Source organism: Zea mays, chromosome 10 (assembly GCF_902167145.1).
Source record: "Zea mays cultivar B73 chromosome 10, Zm-B73-REFERENCE-NAM-5.0, whole genome shotgun sequence".
Taxonomy (NCBI): domain Eukaryota; kingdom Viridiplantae; phylum Streptophyta; class Magnoliopsida; order Poales; family Poaceae; genus Zea; species Zea mays.
In genome coordinates this window covers 47764158-47782078 of record NC_050105.1, presented here as the reverse complement: position 1 = coordinate 47782078, position 17921 = coordinate 47764158, and the positions used below count along the sequence as shown (strand labels likewise).

Sequence of the window (17921 nt, the reverse complement as noted above, 5' to 3'; positions counted from 1 at the left end):
GTATGTCGAGAATTTTTGGGAAACTTTTAGTGCCTATTTGGAAGTAAAGTTTTATAGAAAATATCGTAGTTTACAAGAATAGCATAGTATTTATGTCATAAGGTGTTTGATTACATTTTTAAAAACTATATTTTCAAAACCATGATATTCTAGATAACATAATTTTTTTAGAGTATTAAAAAGTCCACTCCAACCCTAAGTTTTAATAGCATGGATAGCTTTTATCTAAATACCATAGTTTACAATATTGTATCCAAACAATGTTTCTCAAAACCATATTATTTTTGAAGTTAACCAAAACTATGGTATTGTGGTAAGAATTACAAACTTAGTAAAACCACGCTTTTGGAAAACATTGTTATAAAATAAGCCCTTAATAGATTAATGCAGTGCTCCAATTTGCAAAAAAAAAGATGATTTCAATACTTTACTAAAAACAAGTTTAAGAGATACTTTTTAGCAATATGAAAATGGGAACATGATATCATGGTTCGGGTGTTCATTTTCCTTGCAATGGATGGACCGATCAGTGCTGTCGTCCGACTATACAAAAGTGCACAATGTACAGCAGATCATATAGTACATCCAGATTTGCCATTAACTTTTCTCTTTGCTCAGAGAGCTAGCAAATCAAAACATCGCACATCACCTCAACCATCAACCACTCTTTTCCATGGAGACTTTAAAACTCATTCAAGAAGTAGGTGGTCCATCAGGCAGCTTTGTCTTCCTCTTCCGGCCAAGAATGGAAGCCTTTTGTAGTCTCACCCCACCTACTCGCCATTTCTTGAAACCAGCCATCGATTCTCTGGCAGATTCAAACACTACACAAATACAAAAAAGAAGTTTAGCTGATGCGGGCACATGCCTAATGATGATTACCATAGAAGATGTTATCATACCTCGAGTTTCTTCTTTTGTAAGGCGTGGAACAAACTTGGGCACTGTCATCATGGAAGAACTGTGGGACTTGCTTAGAACCTCTTTGTACCTACTGGTGAATGCATATCGCAAGAACAGGCCAATGCTCTTGTCACTCACCCTGTAAATGTGAAAACACAGGAAAGAAAAACAATATCATCAAGCCTTTTTTAACAATGATTCTGACTAACAAATCTCCTGAACCATAAGGAGGCACTGATATCCCAATTGAAATGGCTCATTAGGGAACGAAAAACCAATCTTCAAGTAATACAATCAAAAACTTATCCTATACTTGAACAACTCACACTAACATTAAGTCTGAGTCCATGGCTAAAACATTCCATAAAGTATTAGATTATGTTAATATCATTAACACAAACAGCTACATTATGTCATGGGGAAGGGGAATACCTATAATAGCTTGAGGCTTCAAGACTGCCAGAAATGTTTAAACAGTATATATGAGCAACATAGAATAAGTTATTTCAAACTGCAAGTTACTAGTTAAAACTTGTGATGACAATTCAGCGATGGACTAGTGGTATCAGTCATAGTATTGAACAGTTTCCATCATATCTCTACTTCGTTAAAGCATCAGTTTCGTGCGTCACGTGTAAAGTGTGTAGGTCTGTTCCTCTTCCTCGCTTTTCGCCTAACAATGGGCTGCCACAGATGAGCCTTGAGTAACCACACAAGCCCAAACGACAGGCACATGCAGCTTGGTGGTTAGAAGTCTCAACCCTTAAAGGCTATCCAGTGTGCTAACATCCCATGGTGAGGGTTGGTTTGGAAACTCACATTCCCTTGGAGATTGGAGGAATTGAGGGGGAAATTAGTTCATTTCCAACTCAATCCCTTCCAATCCCAAGGGGAGGTTTTGTAAGAAATACAATCTGTCCTTTAGTGGGAATAGATTGACCTGGTCATTGAAACAGTCCATCATTATGGGGGGAATAACAAAACTCTTATACCATCATATTTCTACTAGTATAGTCATCAAATAAACATGACAAGAGAACCTAAGGATAACTCAATAAGAAGGGATGATCTATCATACCCTATGACTCTCAGACTGTGACCATGGTTGGCATCTAGAGGATGATCCTGAACCACAAAACTGCAAGCTTCTGCAGTTACCTTAACCTGTATATATCAATGTTCATCATATGAAAGAAGCTGTGTTACACAAGTACCCGTCTTAATTATTGCACCCATGTCAGATTCCAAGAGCCAGCCAGGGACGGGATGACCCTTGTTTGGGAAGGTCTTCTTCGCTATAGACGCCACCAAGAACAAGGGGCGCTCCGCTCCTATCCTACGTATCTAACTCCTCCAGATTCAGGGTTTTCAATTTCCAAACTTTTACTTGCAATTGGTTCATAAAATGGTATGGTGCTTTAGGATGTCAAAAGTGAATTACAAGTCAGACCAATTTGTGAATCGAGTGAGCTCCTCTTACAATGATGTGGTGGTGAACCTCTCATTCGTCTTCTAGTGGTCTTTGGATGTGCCAAAAAACTAGAAGCAATGCCTCAGTAAGAATGACCTATTGTTTTTTTTAACGCAAAGGGATGACCTATTCTATTGTTGGCATCAAAACAAAGCTTTCGGTTCCTTTCTCCATGAATATCATCATTCTCATGACTTGGGCAATTTGGAAACAAAAAAATGATTGGATCTTCAATAGATCAGATCCTTCGGTTGATTCCTGTTTTTTAGACTTCAAAGGTTTTTTTATCTTTTTCTTTTTAGGCTAAACGGCAAGAAGCATCGCTTCAGCGAAAAATTGGAGAGCAGCTCTCCTTTAAGTTGTAATAGGCTTCTTGCACTTGTTTTTTTTTCTATTTCCCATTTTAATATATCCTATTGTTGAGAACCGATAGTGGCATGGCGAACTATCCAGCCCTGAGGCCGGACCGTCCGCGCATGCGCAGAATCAGTTAGGTTTCCTATTTTCTTGCGGGATTTGTTAGCTAAACCTGCAGGATTAACTCGAGAACCGACTTGTAACGAGTCCAAACCTCCCCCTTTATATAGATGAATGGCTACGACCGATTGAACCCCTCACAATCGATCAAATCAAATCTACTTATCGTTTTTACCTTATGCATTAGGAGTAGTTCTAGTTTAGTCTCTCTCTACCTCAAATCTTCACCTCTCTTCGACTCTAGTCTCTACATCGACTAGAGGTGTCTTGGGTGGCCTGCCAACACCAAGGCACACCCTAGGATCTCTCCTACCCGACGGGGTCCCTCCCGGGAGGCAAGATCTAGGTCTGCTGCGAAGAAGACGACACTCTGCGCCATCGCGGACCATCCAAGCCCCAGGCGCGAACCGTCTGGACGTACGCAGAGGAGGAGGAGCTCTTGTGCCCAGGTCCCGGACCGTCCGGCCCTGTGCCGCGGACCGTCCACGCCTCCACAGATAGCACCGCCAGGTGGTCCGTTCCAGTGTTTGGCGCCCAGATCGGCGCCAACATACTTTTTGGCGACTTCACTGGGGAACAGGTGTCTAGATCTAAAAATCAGGTCCTCAAATGGCCAATTCTAAAGATCACACCGATATTTCCACGGACAATATTCCGAAGCCGGCTGTTGAAAGTCTAGCGACCGAGGGGCAACAACATTACGAAGACTACATGCATCAAGCGAAGGAGAAATTCTTGTCACAATACACGGTGGATCGCCACCAGAAGGTTGTCAAACATGGAGAGACCGACGTCGCATCTCTTCTATCTTCGCTTCAAGTCCCCAACGTAAGTAAACCCGGCGACATCCAATCTATTAAACATTATGTAGATCAGCAACAAGATCAAATGAAACAACAGATTGGAGGGTTAGAAGAATCAATTAGAAAATTAACACGTTCGTTGGAGAAATGTGTTGCTCCTATTTTTCCATCATATATGAAACTAGTAATAGGATATCTATGTCTAATACATCGGCAACAAATAGGGATTCGCAGTCCCAACCATTATATGGTATGCCGATGAACTCATATCCAAGGCAAATACCACCACCATCGTCCCTGCTTGGCAGATCGACGCCACTGAACACGGTCGAACCGTCCGAGCTTTTGCCCGGACAGTCCGGCCCTTACGTGGACCATCCGGCTTTCTCTGCCAAACACTCCAGGGCCGCACCAGGACCACCATGTGGCGCCCCAATAGTAGCGAACACAATCGGACAGTTCGGATTTACCACCGGACAGACTGGATACGCATACACAGAACCTATTGTTGCACACTATGCACCAAATTATTACACACCACAGCAGCAGTACGTTCCGCCCCCTACATATTTAAACTACAACGCACCATACGATCACAGGTCGATCAACATTATCAATCGATCACGGCAAGAAAGTGGGCATAGCAATGCCCGACCGAATGAGCCCCAAAGCCCAGGGTCCGATGGTCTGCCACCGGGCGCAATGGAGAAAATTAGGGAAGAGATGGCTGAACTATTTCGAGATAGGCTCGAAGTTAGGGCGTGTTTAGCATGGCTCTGCTTCAATCTAGAGCAGCTCCACTCCAAAACTCTGGGTGGAGCGGCTCTACTCCAGAGTTTAAATTGTTTTTTCATAACCAGTGGCTGTGGTGGGTAAAATAACTTCAAACTCCACGTCTAGGTTGCTTTTTTAGAGTTTTTGGAGCAGCAAAAGAGGTACTCCAAAAAATTGTATTGCAACTCTGGAGTTTGGGTGTTTGGCATGCTCTTACCAGCTCCACTATGGAGTTATGCTCTGGAGCCATGCCAAACACGCCCTTAGTGTAGCTAGAGTAGGGCAGTCATATCAAAAGCTATATGATTACTGGTTTGACACTGTCCCATATCCACAAGGGGCAAGGATACTGGAGTTTTCTAAGTTTTCCGATGAAAATGGTAGCACACACGAACATATAGGCCAGTTCCTAGCACACCTATGCGAATTGGCCAATGGAGAAGCTTTTCGTGTTCGCTTATTTTCTTTATCCCTTACTGGTACCGCTTTTGCATGGTACGCCACCCTGCCTTCTGATTCTATTAATTCCTGGAATGATTTAGTGTAACACCCTGAATTTTGGGGTATAAAAAATTCTTTGCTCTATACTCAAAATTCAGGTGTTACTCTTTTCTTTCTTCGTTTTTCTTTTCCCTTTATCAAAACAATAGAGAGTTATTTTGTTCTATGTTGGCGTGAGCCCTAGAATGTCTTGTTTGTTGCATTCATGTTGTTGCATAGTGTTTCTAAGTGCAAAAAGTGTTTGAAACATGTTAATATGCCTTGTAAAAGTTTCATGTCAATTTTCATAATTTTCTAAATATTTTTCTATTTTCCAAAAATCTAAATCTATTTATTTGAGGTACTTAAAAACATTTTCAAAAGTTCTAAATATGTTTTTAGTTCATTGGGTGTCAAATCATGTCTATAAATTTTCCTAGGATTTTTGGAGCCTTCAAGATATTTTTCGGACATTAAAAACAATTTCATCTTTTTCCTGGAATTATTTTTAATTTTAAAAATGGGATAACTACGAAAAATAAAATATCTTCAAACCCTAGCAATATATATATGGCTGGAACCCTCTCACCGAGCCCTTTCCGAATTTCGAAACCGCTTCTCCAGTTTAGATCCATAATTCCTGGAATTGCTCGCCGAAGTTCGGGACTGTTCCAACTCCGACGAGCATTTACTTTCGATCCGTGCGTCGTCAGCGGAATCCGAGGGTATGCATTCGTCTCGTCGAGAGTTCGTCCCAGTGCCTTCGATTCGTCGGTCCGACCGATGGTTCGTCCCCAATCGACGTTTTTCTTCTCGGCTCTGGCGAGGTTTCTTCTCCGGTGAGCCCTTCCTCCATTGTTGCCCATGGAGCTTTTTTGTTTCTTCAATTCCCATTCGAGCAGCGCCTCCCTATCCCTTCCCCCTGGCGGCGGCGCCCCCTCCCCCTTCTTTCACCCCGCCCCGACGGCGGCCAAACTCGGCACGCATCCTACGCGTGCGACGCTCTCCCCCCCCCCCCTGCGACGCGGCTTGACCTCCCCCTCTCCTCCCCTTGCCATGGTGAGAGAAAGAAGATGGCAGTTTTGTGAAAAGACCCCTGGAGAATTTTAAAACTATACGCAGAGATGTGTTTCAATTTAAAATCGCGATAACTTTTGCGTTTTAAATCCGATTCACTCTGTTCAAGTCGCGTTAGATTTGTATTACAATTGTCTACATGTTAAAAGTATTATTCTCTGTTGTTACATATTTTATTTAATTTATTTAAATGGTTGTTTGACCAATGGTTATTAAAGTATCGTTTCAATTTAAATCTAATTTAGGGTTTCGATTTGCGCGTTTAAAAATAAACACCAATGTGGTTAATCTTAACTGAAATATTCTTTATTAATAATTGTTTAGTATAAATGTGCTATCTATTTATAGTACTCGCGTGTCGCAATGGCCCGCGTCGTGCGCGTGTTGTGCGCGTGCTGCCGTGTTGTCTCGCGCGTTGCGCATTTCGTCTCGCGCCGTTAGTTCGTGTTGCTTATAGTCGCTAATGTTATTTAAATTGCTTATTTAATTGAGAGTTGTTAGCGTAGTAGATTAATTCAAACTAGGCAATAGGACTAGGTTCCATTTAATAGATGTCGATTAATGCAAGTATGTCAAATTAAATGTTCTACTTCATATTTGTATAACGTAAACGCAATAACTTTTCAGTCATAGCTTCGATCTCGTCGTTTCTTTTTCTCGTGTGACCGTAGAAGCGAGCGCTATTTTGTATTGCACATGTTTTCCCTTTTATGGTGTACTGTTCCTTTCTGTTTCAAGAATGTTGAATGCGTGTTCACACTCACTTAGATAACTTTCCATCTGCGGAGTCCGAGGAGGTTACAGGAGAAGCCCCTTAGTAGCAGCAGTTTAGTGAAGACAATTGTCCTCTGACCTATTATGTCATATTTACTTTATAATTCACTGCCCCGCATATTATGATTAACCTAAGGATTGACTAGCTTTCTATTTTGATTACCTTTTTAGTTTGGGCTAGTGTTTTACCCTAATCAACGAACATGATGAGAATTACTTTATGATACGATGGTTCGTTCTTATTATGATTATGAACTTGTGGCATTTTAGGGGGCTCGGGATGTTTCCCGAGTACCTCTCTGTAAGGACCTGTTTGTTAAGAGACCACCCGGAAAAATAGTACAACCATGAGGGTGGTATGGGACACCCTTAGCTGATTAATTTGAGGAACCTGTGGGTGTAGTTTGCTTCGTCGTTGTGTCGTCAATGGGGGCTAGGGCATAGTGCTTACTCTGTTAAGGGTGGGTGCCAAGGTTCATTCGATTTGGTTTTGTTAGTCACCCACCCTTTGTAAAGACTACGTAATGAATTCCTAGCCATTCACCTCGGTAGTGAAGATCGGGTCTTGCAAATCCAGGCTACAAAGGGATCACGACTCGTGGGTAAAGTGTGCAACCTCTGCAGAGGGTTAGAAACTGGTATATTAGTCGTGCTCACGGTTAAGAGCAGCCTTGGAATCCTCTTTGATTAGATATACTTTGGATACATTTATGTTGATGGTTTAATGATGATAGCTATACTTATGATATCTGGTACTTTCCTCTCTGAGGAGGTACTTTATGGAATATCAACTTAGGTTTTATAATAAAACTTGGCTTCTATTAATGATAAATACCTGACCAACTAAAAGCAACTGCTTTGAGCTTAACCACACATACAGCTAGTCCACTTCAGCCAAACAGGACATTTGTTGAGTACGTTAATGTGTACTCACCCTTGCTTAAACACCAAACACCAGGTTGTCTCTATTGCAACCATTGCTCAGGAGATGAAGGCAACGCAGAGGATTTTCAGGAGTTTCAAGACTTCGAGGAATTCTAAACTAGACTAGCGGTAAACCTCCAATCGACTGCCTGTGAAGGCCTTATTTTACTATGTTTCATTCAGCACTTTGATTTATGTTTAAGTTAATGACTATGTGGATGTTTCAGAAATCATGATGTAATAAAGTAATACTTATTTCCGCTATTATTTGAGCATTGTGTGATGATGTCCAATTATGTAATCACTGTGTACGTGAATTTCTGATCCTAGCACGTACATGGTTCGCATTTGGTTTACCTTTTAAAACTGGGTGTGACATTTAGAGAGTAAATTTCACGAACATTTCTTTTCTGGGGAATATGAATTAGGGTTAGCTGATTTAGCCTCAGTCCGACAGGGACGCGAAGAATCGATTAATGATTATATCTGGAGGTTTCAGGACCCTAGAAACCGATGCTTTCGGATCCATGTCGCAGACAAAGAGCTAGGAGGGCTGGCTTTTAATGGGTTGCTATCCTACTTAAGAGACAAATTAGATGACGTCCAGTTCTTTTCAATAGCTCAACTACATCAGCGGGCTTTGACTTGTGAAAGCCGATGTAAAGAGACATCAAAATCGACTGTCTGTACTATGCATCTAGTAGAGCGTGATAGTTTTGATGATGAATCCACAGATGTATATACCGCTGAGCTTGTTTGGCCAATGAAGGCCAAATCTTCTACATGTTCTTCTTTGCAGCCGGTTCAAAAGAATCGACCAAAAGAAGTTAAATTTACTTTTAATGTTGCCAAAATGCGATAAAATATTTGACGAGCTACTAAAAATGGCAACATTAAATTAACTCGTACTATTCCTCCTATAGATGCATTAAAGGGACATGCTTATTGCAAGTGGCATAATTTTTTTCCCATGCCACCAATGATTGTAATGTTTTTCGTCGACGGACACAATCGGCCATAAATGAGGGTCGGTTGGCTTTTTAGGAGATGCAAGTGGACACAACCATTTCATGTCAATACAATAGAACCCTCAAGCAAAAGGGTCTTGTTTCGGCCCGAAGTGGCTGATAAAGGCAAAAGCAAAAACATCGTCATTGGCGATCCTCGCACGTCGAATATAGCACAAGAAGAGATTGATCGGAAAGCTCCAGACAGAAAGACTAACAAGTCCGGAGGCGCTAGGGGCAGACTCAATCAAGCAGCAGAGCAAAGCTCCCTGCGTGCGGACGATTTGGTGCTCATGCGAACGGTCTGGCTGACTCAGCCGGACAGTCCGCCCCTGGCCAGAAGGGTTAGCCTCCACACAAAGCAAAAAAAGAGACGCGGGGGAAAGCAAACATAATGCACATGATCGACTGGTAAAAGTCGGCCTTACTTTCGACCAATTGCTCGCCAAATATGATGGCAAGAAGGCTATTCTATGCGATCGGTCAACAAAGAAACCCCAATCACCCACTAAAACAAAACAGCCGAACAAAACGGCCCGAAAGGCGACACAACAAGCATCGCCTATTCGTCCTGTGATGCCAAGATACTTTCCACCCGCCTACTCATCGTCGATATATTGTCTTGTTCAAATACAAAATGGTACGACAATGAATCATTGGTACATGCATAGTCCCTTTGCCTATTCAGGATGGGGGCACCTCCATTTTATACTTTTTGATCCATTGTTCAGCTGGTCATGGCCGAGAAAGATGCAATCTGAAACGGCCTTTATGCATTAGAGCTCTATTGAATAATACCCTATTGGCTATTGCAATCCAAAAGTGACTTGTGAGATCTAGTATTTCCCAAAGGATGCTAGCAGTACATATGTTTTTGGTTCATCGACCTCCACCAAAAGGCAGGAAGGCATATATTGAGAACCGAAAATGGCATGGCGGACGGTCTGGCCCTGAGGCCAGACAGTCCGCGGTCCAGACGGTCCGTCGTAGTGGCGCGGACCGTACACGCGTGCGCAGAATCAATTAGGGTTCCGGTTTTCTTGCGGGGTTTGTTAGCTAAACCTGCGGGATTAACTCGAGAACCGAGTAGTAACGGGTCGAGACCTCCCCCTTTATATAGATGAAGGGCTACGGCCAATTGAACCCCCCACAATCGATCAAATCAAATCTACTTGTCGTTTTTACCTTATGCATTAGGAATAGTTCTAGTTTAGCCCTAGTTTAGACTCCCTCTACCTCAAATCTTCACCTCTCTTCGGCTCTACGTCGACTAGAGGTGTCTTTGGTGGCCTGCCGATGCCAAGACACACTCTAGGATGTCTCCACCCCGACGGGGTCCCTCCCGAGAGGCGAGATCTAGGTCTGCTGCGAAGAAGACGACGCTCTGTGCCATCGCGGACCGTCCAAGCCCTAGGCGCGGGCCGTCCGGACGTACGCAGAGGAGGAGCCGCTCCTGCGCCTAGGTCGCAGACCGTCCGTCCCTGTGCCGCGGACCGTACACGCCTCCACAGAGAGCATCGTCAGGTGGTCCGTTCAAGTGTTTGGCGCCTAGATCGGCGCCAACACCTATCAGTAGGGGCTTTTACCCCTCCAGTTCATTCGAAAAAAAAGGGATGACCTATTACTTGTTGGAGGAGACAACAGAAGCCTGCACAGACTAGGTCATGCTCAGAAGGTAGCGAGCCTGAAGCCCTGAACTACAATATATCAATGTTTATCACATGACAGTTGGTTGGCATAGAGACTGATCATTTGCATTTCAAACCTAGTCAGGTTATATCGAGTTAGGGCTTGTTTGGCTTTTACCTTAATTTTCCCCCAAACTGATCATTTGCATTTCAAACCTAGTCAGGTTATATCAAGTTAGGGCTTGTTTGGCTTTTACCTTATTTTTCCCCAAACAATTGTTGGTCAATATGATTTGTAGTCCTACCCCAAAAGCAAATTAATAATCACAATCTTACAGCGTTGGATAGCAAAATATGGCAATCAACACAGGATGGCAGCAGCCATGTCAGCTACAGCTGCACAAATGCAGACACTGCTAGATGTAATCCCTGCACATCACTAGCTAGTGTCGAGTCAGTCTTAATCGTCTCCTGTTTTGCTTCCTGTTAGTCATAGTTATCAGAAGAACAGGCGTGTGGAGTTAGTGGGCTACTCGTGGTGGTGGTTGCTCATTTCTTTTCCTAGTTTATAGGTTCCACTACTCGGCAAATGCCTGTACTAGGCTTCTGTACATACAGTTATACATGTTTTTATTATCTGAACAACATAAACAGAAAAGCTGCGCTTACAGCACCAAATCTTTCCGAGTCTGAGTTCCTAATCTGAATGTTCTAGTTCCTTCTGAGGTTGAGAAGCTTATAGAGATATGAGTATTTGATCACAATCAAGAGGAGATAAGTAGATTGATGCGCTTAGCTAGATAAGGGATTAGAACTCCTCAAAATTTCAGTCAAGTCAAAGCCTCCTGACTTCCTATCATGACTGGGTGTCTGGGTACAAGCACCATCAGTTCCAGAAGGGCAATCTATTGCCCTGCCTTAAACCTACTTACTTTGGTGATACACTCTCAAACTCCCGTCATGCCATATCAGTTTATTATTTCCTCAATAAAGGAGATGTCATGGGTTTTTGGTTTTGAGGTTAGAAAAGAAAAACAGAAACAGCACACTTGAGAGCTATTTAAGCCCTCAAGCTATTCTGAACAAATTAACATGGAATAAAAGCAATATTTTTATGTGACAAGAGCACAGCTACTTGAACTTTAAACATTTCAATATGTTCCTGAGAATTCCAAAGGAATTTGGTCATAACTCGTAAGAATATTAAGACACTAAGAGCAAAGATACTGAAAACACATTTGTTCAGAGTCATGGACTACCAATTCAACAACACGCAAGCTGATGATGAAAGGTGGCAAATTCAATTGTACTCATGTATCAGAAACAGTTCACTTGTAAGCTCGTCTCAATGAAAATAAAGCATTCAATGTTTCAAAAAGACTTGAAAATAAACTGAGAGAACCGTGAAATATATGATATCCATGACTCCTGAAGTAGCAGGGAAACTTACAAAGGATATACTAGCTCATAAAAGTAAAGGCAATGAACCCTCAGTAATATGCATGACTAAAGTGCGAGGGAACTTACAAAGGAACAATCTTGCATCCTAGCTCATAGAAGTATGGGCAACGAGCCCTCAAATCCACACAGGACGCATCAGCTTGTATCTCCTTCCGAGTTCTGCAGTATATATGATAATGAGATAACAAAGTACAGATTTGTTAGAAGAATAGTACCACAGAACCTGTATGTCACGCTTTAGTTTTCAATAGTCAGAACCATAACTCAAGCCATCCAGCAAAAGTCAAATTCTGGAGAACCATTTGAAGTTTCCCGTCATGACTCATGAAGATTCATGTCTTTAATAACTTCTGTCATTAAGTTATAAGAGAAAGATCTGCAAAATGTTACTATTTACTATGGAAGGCTACAATGGTGGCAAAAAAAAGTCAGATCCTTTTATTAAGTTGTTGATAGGGAATTCTATGTATGTTTCTCCAAATAAGAATACTCCTTGCTCTCTCATGCTTTGATGTTGCTCCAAGAATTTCTGTGTAGCAGTAATGCCATAACAGACACTGAAAAAACATACTTCTGTGTGAAGCATGGAGGCGGGTTTATTGAGACAGCTTGTTCCAGAGACAGCAGCCCATGCGCAAGCCAAAATGGAAGGTCCACCTTGGCACCCTTCTCTACCTGGATATAAAAAAAACTTAGATGCTCTTTTATACAAGAGAAACATCCCTATTAGCAACTTTAGTAGAAAGAGTGAAGTTCGTCCGCAATGCAAAACTTCCAATTTCCACTTTCCCAGTTGGAGTTCATGACAAATATTGCAGCCATAACAATAATGTTTAAGAAGTGCAGTAATCCTAATCAGTTTAAACAAGTCAAGGAGTGCTTAAGAAGCCTCTCAGCGAACTACTGTTCAAGAACTGCATAAATCGCATTTGGTAGACATGAGGACATAAGAAGAATTTTACAACATGTGTGCACAGGTTGCACTAGAAACATAAGCGCACAAAATTCATTGGGCAGACACTTACACAGTTATTTTCAGCACCAGGATCTAGCAGGCCAACACCATTTGCAGTTACTTGGAAAACAACTGAAATAGGCTGCAGGCAGAGCCAAAAACATATACTCAGCAGGTATACACAAGCACCATGCACGAAGAGGAGATAAAATCCTGCATCTAGAATTACCTCATCCTCCATGAGGATGTCATCGATGTCATAGTAACCCCGCATCCGACCAAGAGGACAGGATCACAACTGCTTATCCCTAATTATACACCAGCAATTATTGTCTTGTCAATGAGTATCAGGAAGTAATTGTTCAAATATAAACAGACTGGATACGATGTAACTCGAGCTTTGGGGCGGAACTATCATCTACTACATGCTACATGTGTTTACCCGGATTGGGCGAATCAATTCGAATTCATACCTTTGCATCAGCTCCTAATATTGAGACACCACTCACTGAGAGAAGAACATAACAAATTTCGAGCATTACCTTTTCTGAGCGCGAGATGGGTGTCGGGGCCCGTTCGGATGTCGCCGTTAACGGTGGCGTCAGGCGTAGCCCGTAGCCGAGTGGGAGAACGCTGCAGGCGGCAAACAAGGCGACCGTGCCGAGCAAATCTCGAGGGCGGTGAGGCCGCTGGACGGCAAGACCTGGCGGAGGAGCCAGAAGCCGCTGGATAGGGATGGGGGATTTGCTGATTTGGTTTTGGCGGCCTTGCTTCCCGCTCAATAGGTTTTGAAGGCGGCAAGATGGGACGTGTACACGAGGTAGTTTTCTTTGCATGTGTACACGAGGTCTGTCAGGCCATGCCGAGCCCAAACTCGTGGTAACGTACCAGTGCATACTAAATGATCGGTAAACACTAAAATTATTATCATTTTCATATTTATCAAAAATAAAATCGGAAATGATTACTTTGATGTTGTTTAGATATCGGTATTTCAGATATCTCGAATTCGGAAACGAAAGTTCAGTATAAAAAATACACAATATAACAAGTTCATAGTACAATAAAGATCGCAAAGATAACATAATAATATCACAAGTTCATAATACAATAAAAATCGCAAATAACACAAGTACACAATTCACAATATAATAAATTCACAAAAATCATAAGTTTATAATATAACAAGTATAAATATTTATATATACAATATATATACAGCTAAATCTTATAAACACATAATATATATATACACTATGTGTATGCACGTGCCTTGTTATGGAGTCAACATGTAATGATATAATATATTGAGATAAAGAAGCACTATGATAAAATGCATTCATATGCAAAAACACTAACTGTTATTCTATACTTTTGCTAGCATTATTAAAAGTGGATGTTTACATACCTCAAAAATATATAAGATTGTACATTTGTATATGTGCTTTGTCATTAACAATTCAAATAAAACACGTTGATTCCGTAAAAGGATAGTGTATTATATAAGATCTAACAAGAAAATTTAATGAAAAAAATCCAAGAATGATCTTTCATAGTGTCGGCGTTTCGACCCCGGGGGGTCCCTGGACCGACGAGTAAATTGTCGCAGCGTGCCCCAGCCCAGATGGGTCGGCGCGAGACGGAGCGCGAAGGGGGGAAACCAGAGGGAGACAGGCGTAAAGGGGAAACCCGCGGCCTTCGTGTTTGTCCCGCGCCCAGGTCGGGTGCGCTTGCAGTAGGGGGTTACAAGCGTCCGCGTGGGAGGGAGCGAGAGGCTTATGCGCGCCGTTCCGTTCCCCCGCGCGGCCAACCCTCCCGTACAGAGTGCCCTGGACCTTCCTTTTATAGGCGTAAGGAGAGGGCCCAGGTGTACAATAGGAGATGTAGCATGGTGCTAATGTGTCTAGCAGAGAGGAGCTAGTGCCCTAAGTACATGCCGTCGTGGCAGCCGGAGAGGTTTTGGCACCCTGTTCATGTGATGTCGTGGCCGTCGGAGGAGCGCTGGAGCCTTGCGGAAGGACAGCTGTCGGGGCTGTCGAGTCCTTGCTGACGTCTCCTTGCTTCCGTAAGGGGCTAAGAGCCGCCGTCGTCACGGAGCACGCGGGGCGCCATCATTATTTGTTTACCGGGGCGAGCCAGATGGGACGCCGGTCTTGTTCCCCGTAGCCTGAGCTAGCTAGGGGTAGGGTAATGATGGCTCCCCCTATGATGTGGTTGGTCCGAGCCCTGGGTCGGGCGATACGGTGGCTCCTCCGAGGTCGGGGTCGAGTCTGTCCTCCGAGGTCGAGGTCGAGTCCGAGCCATGGGATCAGGCGAGGCGGAGTCCGTCGTCTTCCGGGGCCGAGGCCGAGTCCGAGCCCTGGGGTCGGGCGAGGCAGAGTTCGTCGTCTTTCGGGGCCGAGCCCGAGTCCGAGCCCTGGGGTCGGGCGAGGCGGAGTTCGTCGTCTTCCAGGGTCGAGCCCGAGTCCGAGCCCTAGGGTCGGGCGAGGCGGAGTTCGTCGTCTTCTGGGGCCGAGCCCAAGTCCGAGCCCTAGGGTCGGGCGAGGCGGAGCTTCCTATGGCGCCCGAGGCCGGACTTGGCCGCTGTCAGCCTCACTCTGTCGAGTGGCACATCAGTCGGAGCGACACGGGCGGCGCTGTCTTCTTGTCAGGCTGGTCAGTGGAGCGGCGAAGTGACTGCGGTCACTTCGACTCAGTCGACTGAAGGGCATGCGTCAGGATAAGGTGTCAGGCCACCTTTGCATTAAATGCTCCTGCGATACGGTCGGTTGGCGTGGCGATCTGGTCAAGGTTGCTTCTCGGCGAAGACTGGGCCTCGGGCGAGCCGAAGGTGTGTCCGTTGCTTGAGGGGGCCCTCGGGCGAGACATGAATCCTCCGGGGTTGGCTGCCCCTGCCCGAGGCGAGGCGAGATCGTGTCCCTTGAGTGGACCGAGCCTTGACTTAATCACACCCATCAGGCCTTTGCAGCTTTGTGCTGATGGGGGTTACCAGCTGAGATTAGGAGTCTTGGGGGTACCCCTAATTATGGTCCCCGACAGTAGCCCCCGAGCCTCAAAGGGAGTGTTAATACTCGCTTGGAGGCTTTTGTCGCACTTTTTTGCAAGGGGACCGGCCTTTCTCAGTTGCGTTTCGTTCCGGTGGGTGCGCGCGAGCGCACCCGCCGGGTGTAGCCCCCGAGGCCTCGGAGGAGTGGTTTGACTCCTTCGAGGTCTTAATGTGTTTCGCGATTGTTCGGCCGGTCTGGTTGTTCCCTCATGCGAACTAGTCGTAGCCCGGGTGCACAGTCGAGTCCCAAGTTCTCGGGCTGGTATGTTGACGCTGTCAACGGTTTGGCCGGAGCCGGGTTTGCGAGAGCAGCCCCCGAGCCTCCGCACAGAGCGAGAGGACGGTCAAGGACAGACTCGACTTTTTTACATACGCCCCTGCGTCGCCTTTCCGCAAGGAGGAGGGGGGGAAAAGCGCCATGTTGCCCTTGGAGGGCGCCGAACATGGTGTCTCCAGTGAGCTGCTAACGGGTAATCCGAGTGGACGCCCGTGCCCCATTCGTTAGGGGTCGGCTAGTGGCCCGGAGGCGCGCTCCAAAAGTACCTGCGGGTGATTTGTCGGACCCGGTCCCCTTTTGACGGGGTCCGAGGGCTCGATGCCTCCCTCTGGTGGGATTCCGTTACAAAATCGTTCCCGTCGGTCTCGGAAATGTCCTAGGGTACCTCGGGAGCGTAGCCCGAGCCTTGGTTATGTATCGAACGTACCCAGGGTCATCCCTCGCTCTACGTCTGAGGCGGCTGTCGAACCCTTCGGGGGCTAGCCTACGAACCCCTGATCAGTAATGGGCGCGGAGCCCGAGTGGCCTGAGGCGGCCGTTGAACCCTTTCGAGGGGCCGACCTTCGAACCCCTGACCAGTAGTGGGCGCGGAGCCCGAGTGCTCTGAGGCGGCTGTTGAACCCTTCCGAGGGGCCAGCCTTCGAACCTCTGATCAGTAGGGGGGCTCGGGGCCCGTTTCCTTCGCGGAGAAGGAGCCCTTTCGGGGTATCCCCTTTCCCGGTCCCTGTTGTAAGAGAGAGAAAGAGGAAGAGGAAAAGGATACAAAATCGAATGACGTGGCGCATCTTTTTTGACGCGGTCATTATGGCGGAAGCGAAGCGTTGCCTGCTTCTCCTGCCAAAGGTTTGCGGGGCAGCCGTTGCGCGTGCGCGAGCCGTTCGAGGAACGGGCGTCTTGCTTTGAGTTTTGAATCTTGCGGCGGGTTCGGGCGAAGTGTTGAATGGGTCTCGCCTGGGCCTTTATATATTCGGGAGAGGGGCTGGTGACGGTTCTTTACTCAGCTGCTCGCCTCCCACTTAGGTTTTCGCAACCCGAGGGAATAGCCAGAGAAAGGAAACCGTGCACCCAGTTCCTTCCACCGCCACCTCTTCTGCTTGGTGATGGCCGACCGGGTGACCATTGTTCCGCCGCGCGATCCGTGGCCTTTCTCCACCGTCACGGCGGATGACCTGGAGGCCCTTGTTGCTGATGGTTTGCTTCGCCCTTTCTCCGGTGACTCGCAGCCGGAGTGGATGGCCCCTTCGAGCGGAGCCGCCCCGTCCCCGCCGCGGGGGTATGTCGTGAGCTTCGTCTCCTTTCACGAGCGGGGGTTCGGAGTGCCGGCAAGCTGTTTTATGCGGGCGATTCTGCATGTCTACAGGGTGGAGCTGCACAACCTCAGTCCCAACTCCATCTCGCAAGCCGCCATCTTTGCGGCGGTTTGTGAAGGATACTTGGGGATTGACCCTCACTGGGACCTGTGGACCCATCTCTTCTCCGCGGAGCTTTTTGCCTCGCCGATGGGGGAAAGAAGGGTCCGCATGGCGGTGCGGGCCGGTGGCTGCATCCTCCAGCTGAGGGAGGCGGGGGCACTGCAGTACATTCCTGCCGTCCTCGCGTATTCGAACAAAGGGTGGCAGCGTCGGTGGTTCTATCTCCGAAATGACGACGGGAGGCTCCCGTCGTTTTCTCAGCGAGTGGTGACCGCCGCCGCCGATAACTGACGCTACGGGACCCCGAGCGATAGACAAAAGAATCTCCAGCCCCTTCTGAAGGCCTTGGCGGAGCTGTGGAAAGGAGGGCTCACCGCCGCGGGGGTGGTTGCCGCCATTCATCGCTGGAGGGTGCTCCCTTTGACGGAGCAGGCGGCTGCCGCTTTGGGAGA

The 17921-nt window shown here is 45.9% G+C and overlaps 1 protein-coding gene across 1 annotated transcript; it reads right to left on the bottom strand.

Moving 5' to 3' along the window:
• Positions 1-431: 431 nt before the first annotated feature.
• On the bottom strand, positions 432-13538 carry LOC100280879 (TTN10). Its single transcript, NM_001153799.2, has 7 exons — positions 13277-13538; positions 12964-13042; positions 12805-12876; positions 12351-12454; positions 11846-11938; positions 903-1042; positions 432-824 (listed from the first exon to the last, which is right to left on the bottom strand). The coding sequence occupies exons 2-7, from the start codon at positions 13006-13008 to the stop codon at positions 694-696; spliced, it is 585 nt and encodes a 194-aa protein (NP_001147271.1). The 5' UTR covers positions 13009-13042; positions 13277-13538; the 3' UTR covers positions 432-693.
• Between the last annotated feature and the right edge of the window lie 4383 nt (positions 13539-17921).

Bases quoted from the DNA above. Each gene is read 5' to 3' on its own strand.
- LOC100280879 (NM_001153799.2), bottom strand. From the start codon at position 13,008: ATGCGGGGTTACTATGACATCGATGACATCCTCATGGAGGATGAG. The intron at 12,455-12,804 runs GTAAGTGTCTGC...TTTTATATCCAG, and splicing joins CTGGTGCTGAAAATAACTGT to GTAGAGAAGGGTGCCAAGGT. The intron at 11,939-12,350 runs GTATGTTTTTTC...TATATACTGCAG, and splicing joins CCTCCATGCTTCACACAGAA to AACTCGGAAGGAGATACAAG.